At 39.2% G+C, this 23,626-nt stretch overlaps 1 protein-coding gene across 4 annotated transcripts in view; it reads right to left on the bottom strand.

The window, feature by feature from the left end:
- CORIN (corin, serine peptidase) overlaps positions 1-23,626 on the bottom strand; it is a 209,900-nt gene that overhangs the window by 1,266 nt on the left and 185,008 nt on the right. For all 4 annotated transcript variants that reach the window (XM_026455813.1, XM_023224528.3, XM_023224529.3 and 1 more), the window contains 2 exons: positions 6,720-6,991; positions 3,654-3,787 (listed from right to left, as the gene is read on the bottom strand). In XM_026455813.1, coding sequence (XP_026311598.1) covers positions 3,654-3,787; positions 6,720-6,991 — 406 coding nt within the window. The remainder of the gene's footprint in view (positions 1-3,653; positions 3,788-6,719; positions 6,992-23,626) is intronic.

Genomic DNA, 23,626 nt, shown 5'->3' with positions numbered 1-23,626 from the left:
TAGGGATTTTCATTCATGACATTTAAGGATTCCAGTTGAATTATATTCAGTTTTTCCCCCAAATATAGTTAATGATAAAATGCTATGGCATTAGAGATAGCAATATTTGCTACATCTGAAAACAAAGGTATATTCTGCACTGCCTCGAAAAAGAAGAGCTGATACCATGGGGGAAAAAAAAGTAAATATGTGAATTCATTGTGGAAGGTTACAAATACTCGACCTACAGACTTTCAAAATTAGAAGCATATCTACGGTCTTCCTACTTGATATGGTTGAAGAACATAGGACTAATGTTTCTCGATCCTTTTCTAAACATTTTCCACATAGTAGCTCATTTAATCGTTACAAAATACCTAAGAGTTTATATTATTTATTATATCTGTTTTGGAGATGTTGAAACTGAAGCACAGGTTAAATAACTTGTTCGTTGACAGAGGCTGGATTTGAATCCAAGCAGCCCGGTAACAAGACTCTATAACTACTAGGCCACCTTGCTTCTTAGGAACATTAGTGAATATTATTGCTATGAAAGAGAAATTGGGCCCGGCACGCTGGCTCAAGCCTGTAATCCCAGCACTTTGGGAGGCCGAGGCGGGCAGATGACTTGAGGTCAGGAGTTCCAGGCCAACCTGGTCAACATGGTGAAATGCTGTCTCTACTCAAAATACAAAAATTAGCCAGGTTTGGTGGTGGAAACCTGTAATCCCAGCTACTCTGGAGGCTGAGGCAGGAGAATCGCTTGAACCCAGGAGGTGGAGGTTGCAATAAGCTGAGATCACGCCACTGCACTCCAACCTGGGAGACAGAGTGAAACTCTATCTTAAAAAAAAAAAAGAAGAAGAAGAAGAAGAAAAAGATTAAAATTTTGATTGTGCTGTACGCTTTTGTGTAAGTGATGACCTTTGAATTTGTAACTTTCCAATACCCTAAGCCAAAATCATAAGCATAGAACTTGTAAAGAGCTGAATAAATTTTTCTGCCTAATAACCTAATTGAATTTTTTAAAGCAAAATTTATCTGTTACATGTATATAATGCTTAGACAAAAAAGAAAAATTTCCTAGAAACGTTTCACAAACTGTTTTCACAAATTTGTTTTCACATATTTCATACACATAGGGTATTTCGTTCTTGATTTCTCCTTATATAAAATAAATAAGATGCTCACCTATTGAAGTGGAACTATGATGTCAGAGAGTGATTAAAATGGAACGTGTTTACAATGTCAGCACATTTTCACTTCCAGATCAGACATTTAATAAAATAATTATTTAGCATCTACTCTTTGAAAAGTTCTGTGCTAGTGTATAAACAAACAAATAAGCACTGTTTTTGTCCCAGAGCAGCCTAAAGTCAGCTTGGGTAACAAGAATAACTTCACATGAAAGCAAAATCTAAAGGCTAGAAAGAGGAGTTCAAAGGAATGAGTGATGACTTCCAGGTGGGGAGGAATAAAAAATGCCTTCCTGAGATGTAGGTTTTGATTTAGGCTTAGTGAGTCAGGTAGGCACGCCATTAAGTGCAAAACAAAAGGTGAAAAGCAAGCAATTAAAAATGAAAGTGACACTACATCTAAAGGCACAACGGATCTGGTTTGTTCTTTTGGTCCTCTTTGTAATATTGGGCTTGAAACCAACATATTTGGCTTCAGTATTGACTTATAGATTGTCACAGACAAACTCACACTTCATTATGTCCTGTTATGATTAAGGAAAATAATATATGTCATATAATAGAGGTTTAAGTAGAAACATTTGCTTCTGATACAGTAAAAAGTAGGTTTTGTTTTGTTTTCTACCTAAAGTTGTGTTAGAGAATATCTGGTATGCATTTAATGTACCTGCACCACTGAAATTCCACTACTAAAGAAGTTGGCAAGACCTGGTTCCTATTAGGCATCATGATAAGAACATGCCTGTGCCTGTGTCTGTGGGCCTTCAGCTCTCTGTCAAGGAATCATCTCCCTTCCCCTCCTTTAGCAATTGCCAAGAGATGATCTTGAACATGTGCCAAGAGGTGCTAGTTTTTGATAAACCTCCAGATGACATTGGAGAGAGGGAGAAATGTATTTATATTAATCATTGCTACCAGACTGCCCGGTTTCATATCCTCAGTCTACCACCTTCATGCTGGCTGATTTGGGGAAAATTACTTAATCTCCTGTATTCTTGATCTGTTTAGGGAAAATAAAGACACCGCCATATGGGTTGATTATTATAATTAAATGAGTTATTAGAAAGTGTTTTGCAGAGAGCCCGAAACATAATAAGCGCTAAACTGATAGATGTTAATATTGGTGTAATTACTATTCATTGAATGTCTAAGTATGTGCCAGATATCATATACAGATATGTGAAAGATACAGACTTCCAAATACATTAACTTAGTTAATCTTCATGGACAGAATTAGTCCCATTTTACTCATGAGAAAGCTATCCAGAGAGGTTAGATAACTTCACCGGGTTATACTGCTCGTAATGGCAGAGATGAGCTCCAACCCAGATCTTTCAGGCTTCAAGTCCTGTGCCCCACACCCACATCATGCTGCCTCCTACAACACTTTATTTTGGGCCTGGGAAATCAAATCCAGTCCTCCTGTAGAGAAGGGAGGGATTCCTTTACCACCATCCACCTCAGCAGGATGACGTGAGGCCATGAGGCAGAAAGGAGGGTGGTCTCAGCGAAACGCCAAGGGAGCTGTCTGCTCCCTCTTTCCCATGACAACTGTCTAAGCAATCACCACAGGGCCATTTTCAATACCCTGATTTTTCCATTCTAAAATGAACCATCAAAAATATAATGTATTTACATTGAGCTAGTACTTAAGGGCACTGTTGTATCTTTTCTTCATTACTAAACTGTAAGGAGCAAATTACTCCAAAGCAGTAAAATAACAAAGGTGCTTCACAGCAGCATAGTATAATAACTGTCTTCCCCAGTTTTTGTTACAAGCTTATTTGAGCACTCGCACTTTTCCCTCCTTTCCTGGGAACCAGTCCAGTATAATGTTCGATGAGTGTCTATTAAGTAAAAATAAAAAGGCTCTACACTGTTACGTTAATATGTTCTACAAACTCTCATGGCCATGAATCCTGAGTATCTAAAGGTTGAGTTCAGTGACATTTGAGGGCATGCTGGCAATCAAGTGAGGGCCCAGACACCGCCAGTGTGATGACCCCTGAGACAGAGTTAGTCCTGTCTCACACCCTGGAAGTTGGGGTGTTGATGTGTGTCTTAATGCTATCACCCCAATGACTGACAATGTCCTTTCATGCCTGCCCTGCTTCCCGGGGCAGCCAGGTGGAAGCCATGGTTACTACTAGCTCCTCTTAGAACCTCATTTATCCTAACCACTAAAATGGTTGAATGAGATGAACAGGAAAAATTGTTTCTCTCCTGTTGCTGACCAAGGGTGATGCTCCCCATACAGTAGATGAGACAGTAGAAGGCACCCTGAATAAAGAGGATGGGTGTAATTAGGAGAATTGTGTACCAGTTGCAGGAAAATGTGCTGTACATAATTAAACATTTGGCAACAAACAATTTTCAAAAAATATTTCCAAAGGGCCGGACTGAGTAATAATGAATTTATGGGAATCCACTGAAGTTACTGTTGAAATGAATCTCCTTGGTAACCAGAAAGCAACTTACCATGCATGAATCAACTGTGCCAGACTCATAGCCAGCACATATCATCCGAGTGGTAATGGTCTTCATGTCAAAGTAGGACTGACACTGTTCCAGAGAAATAATGCGGACTTCTCCCTCTTGCAGCTTAAAAGGCACTGAATTTGAAAAAAAAAAAAAAAAGAATATACATACGTTAGTAAAATGACTCAAAAGTGAAGCTAGTGAGGCTAGCCAAATATGAAATGCAAATATAAGTATGTTTATATCAAGAGAGGCATATTCTTTACTTGAAATGTCATTTTAAAGACACGGCTGGTTTGGAATCAGAATTTTCTAGTTAGAAGTGTTCATAGCAATTATTCAGTGAAACTCCTTTATTTTATTAACGGAGAAACTGAGGCCCAGACTGATAAGTTGGTTCATCCTTATCATATGCTATAACAAAAACAATAGCTACTACAAAGAAAATGAAACAATCAAGCCAGAGCTCTGCTGGCTGCCAGATAGGAGGCTGCCAGCTCAGCGTCAACTCAGCATGATAGTCCTGCTCTGCTAAAATAGAGAAAACCTGTTCAATCTAACAGAGAAGGGTTGTCCTATTCTTGATGAAAAGAATATGTCTCAATATGTGCCCCAGCAGCCATTACTTGAGGTAAGAACCTCTAATCCTAGAGGATATGACAGAGAGATGTCGAAAAGCTCAAAGCCATCCCTTGGTATTGACAGAAAGAATATGTGAATTCCATCTTGCTTGAAAGTTCTTGAAGAATGACAATGGATTCCTTGCAGCAAGGCAGTGTGAATCTTTCACTGTTTAGCCATTCTGCAAAATTATACACACTGTTCTTCTTTTAAACAGTGATGGTGAAGCATCACTGGATACTTTATAGGAAGAAAGAGCCATTTTTAGGAAAATCAATGTGATGCAGGCAGTGGATGTTTCATAGATTGTCTAAAAAATAAAAAAAAATAGCTAACATTTATTGGGCACTAGTGGGTCTCATTGTCTTTAATCTTTACAACACTCTGGTGAGTTAGGCAGTTGCTATTTTTTTTTTCCATTTTATAGTAAGCTTGAAAGTTGTATAGTCAGATCAACCAGGTCTTTCTTACTGAATTCAGCAGAATTTTGCTTTTTTTTCAGACAGAATCTCATTCTGTCACCCAGGCAGTGATGAAATCTTGGCTCACTGGAGCCTCCACCTTCCAGGCTCAAGAAATCCTCCCACCTCAGCCTCCCAAGTAGCTGGGACTATAGGCACACACCACCATGCCAAGCTAATTTTTTTTTTTTGTACAAACAGAGTTTCACCGTGTTGCCCAGGTTGGTCTCGAACTCCTGGGCTCAATTCATGCTATACTACATGTGTGGAGTGTGCATTATGTTGCAGTTTCGCTCGGAGTTCAATATGGATATTGTCAGAGGATTGTTACATGTGAGTTTTTTTTTAAAAAGTCATTGACTTCTGCCTATTGAATTTCCTTTCCATTCTGTAATTGATAAAACAATGTAACTCAAAACTTATCTGACTAAATTTTAAGAAAAAAATTCTTTCAAATATACAATTTCTAAGGCCAATAACAGAATGCCAATATGCATTATCATTCTTGAAAGCCATGGCATTATACTTGATATGGGCAGAGTAGGCAGTACTTAGAGGTTTTTGTTTGTTTGTTTGTTTGTTTGTTTTTTTAAGTCTCAAGTGGGTGGATCACCTGATGTCAGGAGTTTGAGACTAGCTTGGCCAACATGGCAAAACTCTGTCTCTACTAAAAATACAAAAAAAAAAAAAAAAAAAAAAAAAATTAGCCGGGCATCATGGCGCATGCCTGTAATCCCAGTTACTTGGGAGGCTGAGGCAGGAGAATCACTTGAACCTGGGAGGTAGAGGTTGCAGTGAGCCAAGATCGTGCCACTGCATTCCAGCCTGGGCGACAGAGCAAGACTCTGTCTCAAAAACAAACAAACAAATAAATAATCATTATTCTAAATTAGGTCAAACTGAATGAGAGAGTCCATTGTAGGGGCTGAGAGTAAGTACATAGTACACATTTTTAATTTCCATGTGTTTTATATGTTTAAGTCATCTACACAGCCAAACTATTTTAATCAATTGAAATAGTCAAATAGCAAATCAATATGCTTACTTGAAGGACTTATAGGTTGTATTAGTTGTATTACAGATGTAATACACACAAGACCAAATCATAACATAAAATTGGAGATATGACCATGCAACTTGACTGCAGATTCCCAGTGACTGTCTCTATCATTGGGCTATCTGCAGGCAGTTAGAGACAGTCCAAAGCACAGTTGTGGCAGGTCTCCTCCTGCCACAAGGAAGCTCCAAAACATTTATAGTAGCTCCCTGGAGAGAGATTCTGAGGTGTGGAGTGGGATTTTTTGAAGACTGCATTTGAGCTTGACCATTTTAAATGCCATGGTTCATTATTAATGTCTATCTATGATTTGCACAGCAAATGAAGTGTGATACATCACTAAGTATTTACCATTTGTGGCTTTTTGTAAGAGAAAATGGGAAATTATGGCCAAAAGCTACCTAGTTTTTGGTTCTAGGTACTGGGTCGCATTCTGTCACCCAGGCAGTGGTGAGATCTCGGCTCACTGTAGACTCCACCTTGCAGGCTCAAGAAATCCTCCCACCTCAGCCTCCCAACTGAGGAACACAGTGTTTCTCAGGCTCCTGAAGATCCTGGCTGATACGGTTTGGCTGTGTTCCCACCCAAATCTCATCTTGAATTGTAGTTCCCATAATCTCCACGTGTAATGGGAGGGATCTGGTGGGAGATAATTGAAACATGGGGGACTGTTACTCTCTTGATAGTGAGTTCTCACGAGGTCTGATGGTTTTATAAGGGGCTTTTCCCCCTTTTGCTTGGTAGTTCCCCTTGCTGCTGCCATGTGAAGAAGGATATGTTTGCTTCCCCTTCCACCATGACTGTGTTTCCTGAGGCCTCCCCAGCCCTGCAGAACTGTGACTCAATTAAACCTCTTTCCTTTAGAAATCACCCAATCACAGGTATGTGCTTATAGCAACATGAGAATGGACTAATACACTGGCTTACTTTTATTGCCCATGTGGCCCCAGCCTGTGATATAGCAGTACGTGTCAGGCTCTAGCCACTGCTCCGGGCTGGGCAAGCAGACAGGCCGGACGTAGCCAGTCTCACTGATGTCTTCATTTAGCTCAATGATGCTGATGTCATAGTCCACCACTGCTCGACTGTAGCGGGGATGCAGGATGATGGTCTTCACAAAGCGTGTCTGCATGAACACTGATGGATGGTCTAGATTGTTGATGCCAAGCACCACTTTCCAAACTGCAGCATTCTCTCTCCTAAAATTATAATTCAAGAGCTATTGGCATCTTAAACTCTAGTTTATCATGTGAAATTCACATGTAATTTTAAATTAAAATTAAAACATTTTATTTATGTAAATAATGACCATTTTCATGCCCACTTCTCAATGTATTCATGTAAGTGGCATTTCTATAATAGCCTGAGTGGTTCGTAAATAAGTATTATTGTTGCAGAAAGCTTAGCTCATGATTCCTGAATGGGGCTAGTCTTTAACATAAAACTTCTTCAGTTTTAAAGGTAAGCAGAGTTAGTTACTTGCTTCACAGAATGAGTAAGATAAAGAAAAGCTATGTAGAAGAGAGAGGGGCAAGAGGAAAAGTGAAAAAGAAGAACAAGCCAAAATTAAGACATTCCTCCAAGAAAGAGCAAGTGACTTGAAGAAATGCCAGAGGAACCCCCTACAGATTTCCAGCTCAGAGCTTAAAAAGGTCACCCACAACCTCCAACGGTCATTCTCATACTCCACTGTTTTTGAATACTTGTCAACAATATTTTAGTCGATTCCCACCTTAAAATACTTTCTTCACTTGACTTAGAGGTCTTGCCATGCTCCGAAATTTCTTCCAATCTCATGGGCCTTCCCTCTCAGCCTTCTCCTCTGGGTTCTCCTCTTTGGCTCTCAGGCTCCACATGTTGAAATGCTCTGGAACTTCACTCTCAGCTTTATATTCTCACACCCTTGATTTCATCTAGTCCAATGGTTTTAAATTCCACCATACCCTGGTGACTCCCAAATGTGTATCTCCAGCTCTATCCTTTCCCTGAGCTGCAGACTTAATGGTCAATGGTCTATTTAACACTCTCAGTTGGATGTTTGATCATAGCCAACATTTATTGAGGGCTCACTATGTATCTCACAGTATTTAAGCCTTCAGGATTCAGTTTACAGTAACTTAATACTATAACCAGCCCAGGTGAATTTTCTCTTTTTCTTACACCCAACACTGAATGTATCAGCAAGTCTTTACCACTCCTACTTTCAAATATATCCCACATCTTACTGTTTCTCCCTCCTCCATGGCTACAATCCTAATCTAAGCTACTCTCAACTACTTGGACCATGCAATGGCCTCCCAAATCATGGTCCTTCTTCTAATCTTAGTCCCTATAATCCATTTTCCTTACTATCAGGATATGTATTGGCTATATCCCCTATATCAATCAGAGCAATATTTTTAAAATAAAATTAGATCAATCCATCTTCTGCTCACTATTCTCCAAAAGCTTTGTATCACACTTGAGACAAACCCTAGACTCCTATCCCTGGCCTCTGAGGCCCTACACCATATGCTCATTCTCACCCCAAGGACTTCGTTGCTAATTTTGAACATGCCAAGAGCATCCTCAACTCAGGAGCTATTTCCCTTGATGATCCCCCAGCTCTCACATCAGTCTTACCTTTACTCCTTCTCTTCATCCAGGTCTCAACTCAGACATCATCTGCTCAGAGCTGTTTTCCCAACCAACCTGTCTTACCCTTACTCTGTCCCCTTCACTCTACTCGATACTGCTTTAATTTTCTTCTCATACTATCCATTGATATCAATGACATTGATATAACCATTTGTCTATTCTATGTCTTGGCCCCTAGAATATAGTTATCTCTGTGAAGGCAGGGATTTGGCTGGTGTTTTTCACTGGTGTAGTCACAGGGCTTGGTACCTGGCCTATAGTAGGTCCTCAACAAGTACCTATTTAGTAATGGCTCAATGAATGTTTTTGACTCTAACCACAAAGGCAGGGTCTGTTCTTCATTACTCCCTCCATTCCTTCCTTCACTCCCAGGCTCTCCTTCACCAGAATGGCCAGGATCAAAAATGTTGACATTTATTGGACCACAGTGTTGGGGCAAGGGTAGAGCTTTAATTGTGGGCACTCCTTTATACTCTGGTAATGTGAGTCAGCCACACCACCACTGTTCCTATTTGGGAGCTTGTGATCAAATCAACTAAAGTAGGTTGATTTGACTAGCTAGACCAATTGTTTTTCAACCCAGGCTGAACACTGAATCGTATGGGAGCCTTTAAAATAGTGATTCTCTGGACATCACTCAATATCAATTGAAACAGAAACTCATGGGCTGGGTGGGGCCTGTGAGTCAGTATTTTTAAGAGCTCTCTAGGAAATCTTAGGCAAAACCCCACCCACACCCCTTCTTTTCTTGGCATGCCTTTCTTTACCATCAGCATGGCAAAGATTCGAAAGGCTGAGATTTCAAGAGAGTTAGGAAGGAGGAACCAAGGTAGGAACTCGCTTGGTTTTTAGTATTGTTGGATACTTGGGCCAGACTCTACCAACAGACCCCCCGTATAGTCATGCATGTTGTCCTTTTTCCATTAAAAACAATAATAATAATAATTTCAGGGATATCAGGGGAACGGACATCATTCAGTGAATAAAGAGGTAGAGATACATGTCAATTTCTCTATGGCAAGCATGATGTTAGGGATTACAAGAATAAGCAAGAAAAGCATGATCCCTGCCTATACAAACATTATAATTGAGTGAAGATAGACAATTAAATAAACAACTAGATTAAAATGTAGGTAGTACTATCACATGAGCATTACAAGATAATGTTACAGAATAATTTTTTTCTTTTTTTTTTTTTCTTTTCTTGAGACAGGGTCTCACTCTGTCACCCAGGTTGGAGTGCAGTGGCATGATGACAGCTCACTGAAGCCTCAACCTCCCAGGCTCAAGAGATCCACTGGCCTCAGTGCCCCACCAAGTAGCTGAGACTACAGGCACACATCACCATATCTGGCTAAATTTTTTTGGAATTTTAGTAAAGATGAGGTTTTGCTATGTTGTCCAAGCTGGTCTTGAACTCCTGAACTCAAGCAATCCTCCCTCCTTGGACCTCCCAAAGTGCTAGGATTACAGGTGTAAGCCACCAAGTCCAGCCCAGAAGAATCATTTTTCATTACGTAAAGCTATCACTAAAAGAACATGCTTTTCTTTCTCTTTCTTTCCTTTCCTTTCCTTTTTCCTTTCCTTTCCCTTCCTTTTTCTCTTCTTTCTTTTACTTCTTTCTTTCTTTCCTTTTCCCTTCTTTTTTTTCCTTCTTTCTTCCTTCCCTTCCTCCCTTCTCTCATTCCTTCCTTTTTTACTCCACAGTAATGAGTGCATGACCATTTGAGAAATTCAATATGCACTTGAGAGTCTATTGTTTCAGACACCTGAAATCAAGCAATAATTGACTTCAAATTTCCGTCTATTTAATAGCTTCTTGCCCTTGAATAGCGTTACTAAGTTTTGGCTGTGACAAACATTCATCCACATGCTTAAATTATAAGCAGCATTTTGAGTAATCGAACATTCCAAATTATTTGTAACAAAATTGAATAACATCAAAATTCTGGACTTAATTACTGTATTGAGATTAATGTAATTCTAATTATAAAAAATTAGTGTCAATAAAACTGCTAAACATTAATTTGTATCCAGTAGTCTCTTGTTACACAAGCTACTGTCTTTATGGTATTAATATCCACCAAAAGAAAAAAAAAGTCCATAGGAAATTCACATACTTTTTCGTATTCAGTGATGACAGTGTTCTTTTCTTCTTTTTGTTATGAGTATATAGTGAAAAATAATGTCTTTTTTAACGTCTTCCCTCCTATCACCCCAGGTATGGCAGAAACCAAAAACAAAACAAGAAAAAAACCCAACCTATTGTTTGAAAGAGTTTCCCGGGTTGAAGCAGATGTACACACATGGTGATTGTTACATCAAGCAAGTACTAAGAAGAAGGAGTCAGGAGTAATGGCAAAGATAGCCCTGTGTCTGGGTAGAAGCAAAAAGAAGGAGGATAATTTCAGCCTACATGAATGCCACATGAGTTTAATATCAATTCTAAAGTACGAATTAGCTGGATGTGGTTGTGCGCATCTATAGTCCCAGCTACTCAGGAGGCTGAGGCAGGAAAATCACTTGAACCCTGGGGGTGGAGGTTGCAGTGAGCTGAGATCATGCCACTAAACTCCAGCCTGGGCGACAGGGCTAGACTTCATCTCAAAAAAAATAAAACAGAGAAATAAAGAAAAAAGAAAGAAAGAAGTACCATTGGAGAAACACATGGAAACACACTCTGATCATAAGACTATTTTAGTAAAAAGAGTTAAATTACGGCCGGGTGCGGTGGTTCACACCTGTAATAACATTACTTTGGGAGGCTGAGGAGGGCGGCTCACCTGAGGTCAGGAGTTCAAGGCCAGCCTGGCCAACATGGCGAAACCTTGTCTTTACAAAAAATACAAAAATTAGCTAGGTGTGGTGGCAGGCGCCGGTAATCCCAGCTACTCAGGAGGCTGAGGCATAAGAATCACTTGAACCTGGGAGGTGGAGGTTGCAGTGAGCTGAGATCGGCCATTGCACTCCAGCCTGGGCGATAAGATCAAAACTCCATCTCCAAAAAAAAATTGGTGGGGCGGGGGGTTAAATTAGGCTACCAAGAAAAGAAAGCCAAGTATAGTGGCTGAAAATCTTCAGTTTAAAGGGAATTACTTGCCATTTGGCTGTCAAGCCTCAAAGCAGCAGCAAGGAGAGCTGGCACATCCTTAAAGAAGTTTGTGCAAAGAACTTCAGACTGTGAGAGGAAGGAAGCAAGCCAAGGTGAAGCCAGGTGAGAATCCACCAATCCCAGGGAAAACAACTGAGGAAGATGTTAAAACATCTTGTTCTTTGTTCTCACTGTGGATAGTATTTTATTCCTTGAAATCACATTTAGTGTCTAATTTGCTTCGTTTACAATATTGTTTTAATAATAAATGCACTTTATAGACAATATTGAGCTTTTATGATTTCAACTTTCAAATTCTTCAATTATTAACTCTAGAGAGAGAGAAAAAAAAAAAAACTCAGCCACTTACATATGTCAGAGACACTATAGCATCCAGAGGAATTTACTCAGAATTGCAGACACAATGTCTCTGGAGGCAAAAATCAGTCCCTTTGGTTTGCAGTTTGCCACACTCAGCTCTAGTTTAGACATGAAATTTTTCACTCAATTCAGCTAGTCAAATTTAAAGGTTTCTATCTTTATCTCTTCTTAGGAGTGAAAAATTTTCCTTCTCTCAGCCTCTCTGACTTTGCTTAGAATATCTTATATTTAATATTTTTCCTGTTTAATAAAGGTAATATTATAATTAACACCTACGATAGAAATTTCTCTATTTTACAAGACTTATTCCAGAAATAGCATGGCTAAGTGGTGATTTGGAGATCATCTGAAAGTTACCAAATCAGCACTAAATAAAGAAATACCACATTATTGCATCATTGCTGTTCTACAAACTTTAGGAATCTCTTACTTTTAATATTGTGTTCTGCCCTTGGCATTTCATTTTTATTATTTTTTTATTTTTATTTTTAGAGATGGAGTTTCACTCTTGTCACACAGTGAAGTGCAATGGCGCGATCTCAGCTCACTGCAACCTTTGCCTCAGGTGTTCAAGCGATTCTCCTGCCTCAGCCTCCTGAGTAGCTGGGATTACAGGCACCAGCCACCACGCCTGGCTAATTTTTGTATTTTTAGTAGAGACAGGGTTTCACCATGTTGGCCAATCTGGTCTTGAACTCCTGACCTTGGGTGATCCACCCACCTCAGCCTTCCAAAGTGCTGGGATTACAGGCGTAAGCCACCACACCCGGCTATCCTTGATATTTTTTAAAATTATCTATAACAGGCAAGGTAAAAAGATTTTTTTTCTTCAACTTTTATTTTAAGTTCTGGGATACATGTGCAGCAAGTGTAGATTTGTTACATAGGTAAACGTGTGCCATGGTGGTTTGCTGCACAGAACAACCCATCACCTAGGTATTAAGCCCAGCATCCATTAGCTATTCTCCCTGATGCTCTTCCTCCCCTACCCCCACCCCAACAGGCCCCAGTGTGTGTTGTCTCCCCCCGTGTGTCCATGTGTTCTCATCATTCAGATCCCACTTATCAGTGAGAATATGCGGTGTTTGGTTTTCCGTTCCTGTGTTAGTTTACTGAGGATAAGGCTTCCAGCTTCATTCATGTCCCTGCAAAGGACATGATCTCATTCCATTTTATGGCTGCATAGTATTCCATGGTGTATATGTACCACATTTTCTTTATCCAGTCTATCATTGATGGGCATTTGGGTTGATTCTATGTCATTGTTATTGTGAATAGTGCTGCAATGAACATATGCATGCATGTATCTTTATAATAGAGTGACTTATATTTCTTTGGGTATATACACAGTAATGGGATTGCTGGGTCAAATGGTATTTTTGCTTCTAGATCTTTGAGAACTTGCCACACTGTCTTCCACAATGGTTGAATTAATTTACACTCCCACCAATGGTGTAAAAGCATCCCTTTTCCTTCACAGTCTTGCCAGCATCTGTTGTTTCTTGGCTTTTTAAAAATTGCCATTCTGACTGTTGTGAAATGGTATCTCATTGTGGTTTTGATTTACATTTCTGTAATGATCAGTGATGTTGAGCTTTTTTTCATATGTTTGTTGGCCACATGAATGTCTTCTTTTGAGAAGTGTCTGTTCATGTCCTTTGCCCACTTTTTAATAGCGTTTTTTTTTCTTGTAAATTTGTTTAAGCTCCTCATAGACTCTAGATACTAAACTTTTGTCAGATAAATAAATTGCATTTTTTTCCCTCATTCTGTAGATGGTCTATTCAGTCTGATGATAGCTTCTTTTGCTGTGCAGAAACTGTTTAGTTTACTTAGATCTCATTTGTCAATGTTTCCTTTTGTTGCAATTGCTTTCGGTATTTTCGTCATGTAATCTTTGCCTGTGCCTATGTCCTGAATGGTATTCTCTAGGTTTTCTTCTAGGGTTTTTATAGTTTTGGGTTTTACATCTAAGTCTTTCATCCATCTTGAGTTAATTTTTGTATAAGGTATAAAGAAGGGGTCTAGTTTCAAATTTCTGCATAAGGCTAGCCAGTTCTCCCAGCACCATTTATTAAACAGGAAATATTTTCCCCATTGCTTGTTTTTGTCATGTTTGTTGAAGATCAGATGGTTGTAGGTGTGTGGCCTTACTTCTGGGTTCTCTATTCTGTTCTACTGGTCTATGTGACTGTTCTTGTACAGTACCATGCTGTTTTGGTTACTGTAGAATTGTAGTATAGTTTGAAGTTGGATAGGGTGATACCTCTAGCTTTGTTCTTTTTGCTTAGGATTGCCCTGGCTATTTGGGCTCTTTTTTGGTTTCATATGAATTTTAAAATAGTTTTTTCTAATTCTGTGAAGAATGTCAATGGTAGTTTAATGGAAATAGCAATGAATCTATAAATTACTTTGAGCAGTGTGACCATTTTCACAATATTTATTCTTCCCATTGATGAGCATGGAATTTTTTTCCATTTGTCTGTGTCCTCTCTGATTTCCTTAAACAGTGGTTTGTAGTTCTCTTTGAAGAGGTCTTCACTTCCCTTGTTAGCTGTATTCTTAGGTATTTTATTCTATTTGTAGCAATTGTGAATGAGAGTTTATTCATGATTTGGCTCTGTGCTTGCCTGTTGTTGGTGTATAAAAATGCTAGCAATTTTTGCACACTGATTTTGTATCCTGAGACTTTGCTAAAGTTGCTTATCAGTTTAAGAAGCTTTTGGGTTGAGACAATGGGGTTTTCTAGATATAGGATAATGTCATCTGCAAACAAAGATAATTTGATTTACTCTCTTCCTATCTGACTATCATTTCTTTTTTTCTCTTGGCTGATTGCTCTGGCCAAAACTTCCAATACTGTGTTGAATAAGAGTGGTAAGAGAGGGCATCCTTGTCTTGTGCTGGTTTCCAAGGGGAATGCTTCCAGTTTTTGCCGATTCAGCATGATATTGGCAGCAAGGCTGTCATAAGTGGCTCTTATTATTTGAGGGATGTTCCTTCAATACTTAGTTTATTGAGAGTTTTTAATATGAAGGGATGTTGAATTTTATTAAAGGCCTTTTGTGTGTCTATTGAGATAATCATGTGGCTTTTGCCTAGTTCTTTTTATATTGAACCAGCATTGCATCCCGGGGATAAAGCCTACTTGATGGTGGTAGAAAAGCTTTTTAATGTGCTGTTGGATTCGATTTGCCAGTATTTTATTAAGGATTTATGCATCAATGTTTATCAGGGATATTGGCCTGAAGTTTTCTTCTTTAGTTGTATCTCTGCCAGGTTTTCATATCAAGATGACGCTGGCCTCATAAAATGAGTTAGGGAGGAGTACCTCTTTTTTAATTTTTTGGAATAGTTTCAGCAGATGTGGTACCAGCTCCTCTTTGTACCTTTGGTAGATTTCAACTATAAATCTGGTGAATGGACTTTAGAATAGAGACTTCAAAGTAAATGTATGAAGTGGCTGGGGGAAATTCAGTAAGTACAGACTGTCACATCACAAGCCCTACCCATCCCGAGGTCCATCCGCCTCTCAGCTCCAGAAAATTGTTGTCATGTTGGAATGCTCAGTGGAACCTGACCTTCCAATTGTCTAAGGAAAGCCAAAGTTCTGGATTTTATGCAAAGTATCTGTGGTTTTAAATGCTGCCTAAAAATTTAAAAATTGATACAACAAGCAAACTAGATTGGCAGCCTGGGTGTCTCAATAGGATACAATCTCAATAGTTTTCCAAGTGTTTCTACACACTTTATTCCAAATGATCCTCACACCAACTGTGAGATGTAAATAGGGATTCATTGTTCCACTTTAGAGAAGAAAAATCAATGACTCAGAGGAGATGAGCAACTCACATGAAGTCACAGAGACAGCAAGTGATGGTAATAGACTAAATTGCTGGTCCTTCGAACCTTATACACCACATCCTTACAACTAAACTTCTCTGAAACAAAGACAAGGGTCCACAGGCATCAAAAAGGATTAAGGTATTGGGCACAGGAGGGAAAGCATATAGGATGGATGGAGACTCTTGTGAGTGATAAGGTGACAGATAGGAGGAAGATGTGTGCTCTTTCCTGAATGTATCCCTCAAATATGATAGAAAGCTAGCCATCAGTGATAAAATTACAGGAAATGAACAATTCTGTTATGTCAAGTTCCAAAAAATGCAAGAGAAGGGCCTAGTCACATACATATTCTAGACTTTCAAGAATCGGGTTTCAGAATGTTTTGGGGGGAAAAGCTATGATAATATGTCTAGAGATTCTTAAAGCAGTCATGGCTCAACAAAGTTGGAAGAGTTTAAGTGCCAAATTCTGATACTACCATCACAAATAATTGCAGTATGTAAGAAAATGAAGAATCAGCTGAACAGTAAATGTGACTACATAAAGATCTCAGAGCAGGCAAGAGCAGTGGCTTACACCTGTAATCCCAGCATTTTTGGGAGGCTAAGGTGGTCAGATCATGAGGTCAGGAGTTCAAGACTGGCTAACATAGTGAAACCCTGTCTCTACTAAAAATGCAAAAATTAGCTGGATGTGGTGGCACGTACCTTTAGTCCCAGCTACTTGGGAGGCTGAGGCAGGAGAATCACTTGAACCTGGGAGACGGAGGTTGCAGTGAGCCGAGACTGTACCATTGCACTCCAGCCTGGGCAGCAGAGCAAGACTCCATCTCAAAAAAAAAAAAATCTCAGAGCTTTGAAGTCTACCATAAAAGAATGGCATGAAACCAAAGTAATTGTCCAAAAGTCTTACTTATTGAATGAGCAGGACTTTGTCTAAAAAGAAACAAAATGGGAAAAATAAAAATGGCTTCTTGGCAAAATGATGTGCAAAATAGAACAAGAGAAGAGGAAAATTGTTGTCTTTAATAGATAATTTAAATGTTTGTAGATAAGTAAGACAGAGCAGAACCATTTGAAGCTTCCTTTACCTCCAATTTCTTTTTCTGTTGTTGTTTTGAGACAGAGTTTTGCTCTTGTTGCCCAGGCTGGAGTGCAATGGCATGATCTCGGCTCACTGCAACCACTTCCACCTCCTGGGTTCAAGTGATTCTCCTGCCTCAGCCTCCAGAGTAGCTGGGATTACAGGCACCCACCACCATGCCCGGCTAATTTTTTCTATTTTCAGTAGAGATGGAGTTTCACCACATTGGCTAGGCTGGTCTCGAACTCCTGACTTCAGGTGATCCACTCGCCTCAGCCTCCCAAAGTGCTGGGATTACAGGCATGAGCCACCACACTTGGCCCTTTACCTCCAATTTCTATATTCAAGGAGAATAATCTTCAGACAATACCCAGATGATTAACCTATGTGATGAAAACATACAGTTGCTTAATACATTGGAAATGGTGAATTGATGTGTGGTCTAAGGCATGGGAGAAGCTGGTGAGAGATCACTGACCCTCTGTAGATGAGTTAACATTTCTAGTTTCAGACAAATTACAACACATACTGAAATGACTACAGATACAATTACTAAGCAACACCAAGAAGAGGCTGACTTGTCAACTAACAAATATTTGTTGAGTGGCTGCTGTATGCCATGCTGAAAGAAATAAAAATTCAAGAATGAGGACGGCAGATGGAGTTCATGTCTTCATAGAGTTTTCATTCCACTAAACTAGATAGTAAAAAAAAAAAAAAAAAAAAAAAGAGTACATAAACTAATAAGATTATCTAAGGCACTTAGAAGTAAAAACATATATGGTAATGTAATAGAAGATTTGACAGGGCAATTACTTTGACTAGGTTGGTTAGGGAAGGTCTTTGAGAAAGTGACACTCAAATTGAGACTTGAACAATGGGAAGAAAGTAGTTTTATGACTCTATGAAAGTATTCCAAACTGCAGAAACAGCAAGTACAAAGATCCTGAAGCAGGAATGAGTTTAGAGGATTTCAGGAGCTGAATGAAAGCTAGAAAGGTTGGAGCCCAATGAGTGATAGGAGACTAGAAGGAGATGCAGTCAAAGTGGTGGGACTAGATCTTAATAGGCTCCAATGAGAAGATTTTATTCTTGTTATAAAGGGAAGCCAATGTAAGGTTTTAAGCAGGGGAGTGACATGGTGTGATTTACATTTTAGAAAGTTCACTATCTCACTGTGTGAATAATAGGTAATAAGGGAACAAGACAGTAGTCAAAAAAAACCAAACAGGAAACTGTTTCAGTAATCATTATGGATTGGTTGTATCCCTCTAAAATCTATATGTTGAAGTTGTAACTCCTAGTATATTATAATATAACTTTATTAGGAAATAGGGACTTTATGGAGGTCGCCTCATTAGGATGGGCTTGAATCCAATATGACTAATCCACATCCTATATAACACCGGCAGGCAAACAAGGAGAACACTATCTGAAGAGGAAGGCAGACAGCATGGTCCTGCTTCTACAGGCCAAGGAATACCAAACATTGCCAGGAAACCACCAGGATCTAGGCAACAGGCATTCTCTCTCACAGCACTCAGAAGGAAGAAACCCTGCCAGGACCTTGATCCTGAACTTCTAGCCTCCAGAACTGTATGGCTCAAATCACTCAGCTTGTGATACTTTGTTTTGGCAGCCCTAGGATATAAATAGTCCAGAAGTGAGATGATGGTGGCTTGGAGTAGGGTTATAGCATTAAGATGGGAGAGGTGGTTGGCTTCCACTTTTTTGGAATAAGATTCTACAGAATTTACTGATAAAGTAAATGTGAGAAGAATTAAGGATGACTCCTAGGTTTGGCATATTAGCGAACTGATGGATGATGTCTTTTACTGAGATAGGGGAAGTTTGTGAAGCAACAATTATTTGTTCAGTGGGAGAAGTGAGAAATAAATAGATTTGTTTGGGTCATGTAAAGTAAGATGTTTATTACATGTTCAAATGAACATCTTCACAGTTAAATGTATTCATGTGAAGTTGGTGGGTAGTGGTGATTGGGTGGAAATCTGGGCTGGGCTGGAGATATACATTTAAAAGTTATGAACAAATATTTCATATATTTGATATTCAAGTATGATATTCATATTGCTATTCACATACTTTATATTCATATTTTTCAAATATGAACAAGTATTTGTTCAAATCAGAACTAGTATATAAACCATGTGATGAGATGAGTGACTCCAGACATACAAGAAAGCCAAGAATTTGGTACTGGGGAACTAAAGCATTCAGTAGCCTAAAAAAGGAGGAGCTGAATAAAGAGAAAAAGAGTGGTCACTGACATATGAGGAAAACAAGGAGATTTTTGTTATTTTAGAAGAAAAGTGATAGTATTTCAAGAAGGATATAGTGATAAAATACTGGAGAGAGTTCCAGTGGGTTGAAAACTGAAAATACATCATTGGATTTGGCAAGATGGAAGTTATTAGAGTTTTTAACAAGTGTCACTTCTGTAATGATCTTGATAAGAACCCAAACAGAGTGGGTTGAAGAGAATGTGGGACATGGAGCGGTGTAGACAGTGACTGCAGGAAACTCTTTTAGGAGTTTTTCTGTGAATAGTGGCCGGAATGGAGCAACAGATGAAGAGAGATATGAATTCAAAGGAATGGGGTTTGTGATATTAAGGCATGGCATGGTTGCCGAAGGGAGTGATCCAGCAAAAAAAGATAAATTAATGATGCAAAATAGAAATGATGACTTTAAGAGTAAAGTCTTTGAAAAGATGAAAGGGGATATGCTTGTTTTAAAATAGGAGCAAAGATATGTCGTCCACCATACTCAAGGGAAAGCAGTGAATGTGGCCAAAGAGGCTGGTGATTTGTTGGAATTGGGGTTGAGACAAGGTGAAAGACGTGATGGCATCTATTTTATTCATGAAGTATAAGGTGAGATCAGTAAAGGATGACAAAGATTTGGGGACAGAGAATAAGTTGTCAAATAGTTGTCTATTCACAATCAGAGAAGAAGAGTGACTTTACTGTGGAAGTATATTGAAAGCGTCTGATTGTGTTACATGCTCATTTGGGAATCATGATCACATATTTTATGTGACCTCAGTTAGCAGACAGGTGTATGATATTCTCCAACATGGGTCAGGTGTTCAGGTGCAGATGCAACATACATGACTAAGGAGTGACAAGACCGAAAGACACAGGCAAGTAACTACAACAATTTGAAACAAGAGCGTTCCAAATTTCTGAAAGCCACCAAAACAATGGGATTGCATGTTAGGCCAACTGTTAGCTATATCCTAGACCCAGACATTTTCCAGTGGAGAGGGGAGGGTGACAGAAAACTTTTCCATAGAGGGCAGGGCAGTGGGGAGTATGAGGTAAGGTCAGAGTCACCTAGGGATTTTTAAGGTCACACTTGCTCACACCCTAGTGATGCTGAGAAACAGCACCCCATGGGAGGTATAGATCTAAAATGGAAAATTTTTCTTTTAGTGGACATTACTACTGATGGGAATAGGCAAAATCCTTAGAGTAGATGGAATAGAAAAACAAATTGTGAATGACTGGCACAGTTCATACACTCCTAGAAGATAAAGAAGGAAGCAGAAGGACACAGCATGAGCTCAGTAATAAAAAGTCAGACCAAACTTCTCACTTCCTTTTCTCAGTGTATTAAAAGACTGCCAGATCAGGGCAGACAGGCAAGTGAAAACAAAGATTTTGTTCTGTGGGGTATAGGAGAGGGAGCTGTTTAGAAATAGGTGGAAGATTATTGAGTAATATTAAGGGTCCAACTGATGTTGAAAGTCAGGCATGGCAGGAATCTGCATTCTTCAGTAATACTCTCCCTCAGTTCTGAAGAGCAAAGACATAGGATTAGAAAACGTGGACTGGGTGTGGTGGCTCATGCCTATAATCCCAGCACTTTGGGAGGCCGAGGTGGGTAGATCACTTGAGGTCAGGAGTTCCAGACCAGCCTGACCAACATGGTGAAATGCTGTCTCTACTAAAAATACAAAATTAGCTGAGCATGGTGGCAGGCGCCTGTAATCCCAGCTACTTGGGAGGCTGAGGCAGGAGAATGGCTTGAACCTGGGAGGCAGAGGTTTCAGTGAGCCGACATTGTGCCATTTCACCCCAACCTGGGCAGTAAGAGTGAAACTCCATCAAAAAAAAAAAAAAAAACAAGAGAGAAAAAAAGAAAAGAAAAGAAAAAGAAAGGTCCTGGTGAAAAGACTGAAGTGATGAGCCCAGAGAACCAGGTAAGCTGAGGGAAAGAAAGGAGGCAAGGGCTGGGCACGGTGGCTCATGCCTGTAATCCCAGCGCTTTGGGAGGCTGAGGCGGGTGGATCACAAGGTCAGGAGATCAAAACCATCCTGGCTAACACAGTGAAACCCCATCTCCACTAAAAATACAAAAAATTAGCTGGGCGTGGTGGCGGGCACCTGTAGTCCCACTTACTCAGGAGGCTGAGGCAGGAGAATGGCGTGAATCTGAGAGGCAGAGCTTGCAGAGAGCTAAGATCGTGCCACTGCACTCCAGCCTGGGTGACAGAGCAAGACTCCATCTTTAAAAAGAAAAGAATGAAAAGAAAAAGAAAAAGAAAGGAGGCGAGAAGGAGACTCTTTGGACTGAGACACCAGGGGACAAAGTGCAGCCACCAACCAAAAATCTTGTTGGATTGAAGAGCTCGTGCAGAGGGAATCAAGACATGGGTGACGTGGCAGGAGTATGGGATGTAGTCATGTAGTGGGAGGACAGTTTATCATGTGGGTTTCCTGGAGAGGAATCAGATGTTTCTGACCATTACTAGCTGTGTGCCAGCCTAGGAAGTTCATTCTTAAGTCTTTTAGAACTGGAAGAAAACAGGAAAATTGCTTGCTAAATTACCCCGTGAAAGTCAACATCTTTCTTCCTTAGAACTTTTGAAAGCAAATTGTCACTAGGACATATGGGGCTTGATCTGGTCAACCATCTCATGGTTTTAAATTTTCATTTGGGATTTTTATCTACCTCTTCATAGCAGAGCAAAACAAACTTGTCTTTTTTTCCCATAAATATAATTAAAAGAGACAGGCTGAGGGAATTTATATATTCCCATAAATATAAATTAAAAGATACCAATGGGTCACTCTAGGCCTTGCCAGATTATGGGATCAGGATATTAAGTAAATCCCATTAATTGCTGTAACTGAAGGCTCCAAAAGGGAGTATGGCATAAATTAGAAGTTCCCAAAAGTTTGCAGCTCCCCCTGGAGATGTCATAAAACAGAATCAGGGTTATTAGCACACATTCACAAAGGCTTGTTTGAAGTGGGGCATTTTCTAACTTCTTAAGGATAGACTAGGCCTCCCTTGACAGTTTTGTTAAATTTAATGTTCTGTGAAACTTCATCAAAGCCTTTAATATTATGTACATGCCCTTAATTATAAACACATATTTCTTCTCTATTGTAAGATTTCTCCTGAACTTTATAGATCTGCCAGTGAAAGAGGAACCTTGGATAACACATGTGGAAATAACAAAAGTAGGGTATGAACCTGGATTAACCAGCACATAAAGAGCGCTGTTCCCTGAAAAAAATCTGTTAGATTCATTTAGGTAATCATCTCATGATGAATGTACTCTTGCTAGTACAACCTTCTTCTTACCATGGAGTTACAAATTAGGTCTGGAAGAGACATCTGGAAACATCTGGCCCCTTCTAAAGCAATAACATTCCAGTGTGTTTTTTGACATACTAGGCAGACTCTTCCAATAATTCTGGATCTTACACATTAAAAGCTCTCAAGACAAGGTGCTAGTTTGATTTTTTAAGGTTTTATTTCCCCCAAAATAGCAATCAAATAACTGGATATACACATTTCCATTTTATAATCACTATCACACTGTATTCTAATTACTTGTTTAAATGTCTGTCTCCTCACCAGATTAGCCCCTTAGAGAACAAAACATGTATCCATCTCTGTAACCTCCTTATGAAACTACAGGTGTGTGCTGGAACTGTATCCTCTAGAAACAAGAGTACCAATAGGTGAGTAGCTTTCTTTAAGAACATTTGTTGCGGTATTGTTAAAATGGCAGCAAACTGGAACTAAACCAAATGTTTAGTTTGGGAATCAACTGGGGAATAATTTTAAAAGTTATACTCAATCTATAGATAGAATATTATTTGACTTTTAAAAAAATGAGTTAGAGCTACATCAATTGACCTGGAGAGATGTCCATGATATATTGCTACATGAGAAAAGCAACTTATAAATGAAATTATAGGGTGTCCTTCCAAACTGCAAAAGTAAACAGTGACACCTTGTGTAAAATACATGTGTTTATGGTTGTGGGAGAATATTCATAATGCACTAATGGGGGTTACCTTAAGAATGATCAGGAATTAAGGTTAATGAGTGTGGGAGAATAGTGTTAGCAAAATGCAAAAATACTCATGCCATAATGCTAAGGGAAAATGCAGAATGCATGATTTTAGCAATAGTTTTTTTAAAAGAAAACTTTACCTTTTGGTGTATTACTGGTTGATGCCAGGTATAGTTCTTAAAGCTCTACACTGACTGTTTCACTTCCTGCCTGCACCAACTCTGTGAGGTAGGGATTATTATTTCCTTAATTTCACATAACAGAAAACTGTGGCCCAGAGAAGTTACTGAATTGTGTCAGTGGTTACACAATAATTGGCAAAGCTAAGACAAAATAATAACAAATAGGCAAAAAAATGAAATTGCATTTCTTTCCTAGAAACTAACCAGATCAAATGAAAAGTATCCATTTAACTTTGGATAATAGATCTGTGGATTATTTTTTGTCTCAATTTTTTTT

The sequence above is a fragment of the Piliocolobus tephrosceles genome, chromosome 3 (genome assembly GCF_002776525.5).
Source record: "Piliocolobus tephrosceles isolate RC106 chromosome 3, ASM277652v3, whole genome shotgun sequence".
NCBI classification, from domain to species: domain Eukaryota; kingdom Metazoa; phylum Chordata; class Mammalia; order Primates; family Cercopithecidae; genus Piliocolobus; species Piliocolobus tephrosceles.
This window is presented reverse-complemented; position numbering and strand designations above follow the sequence as displayed.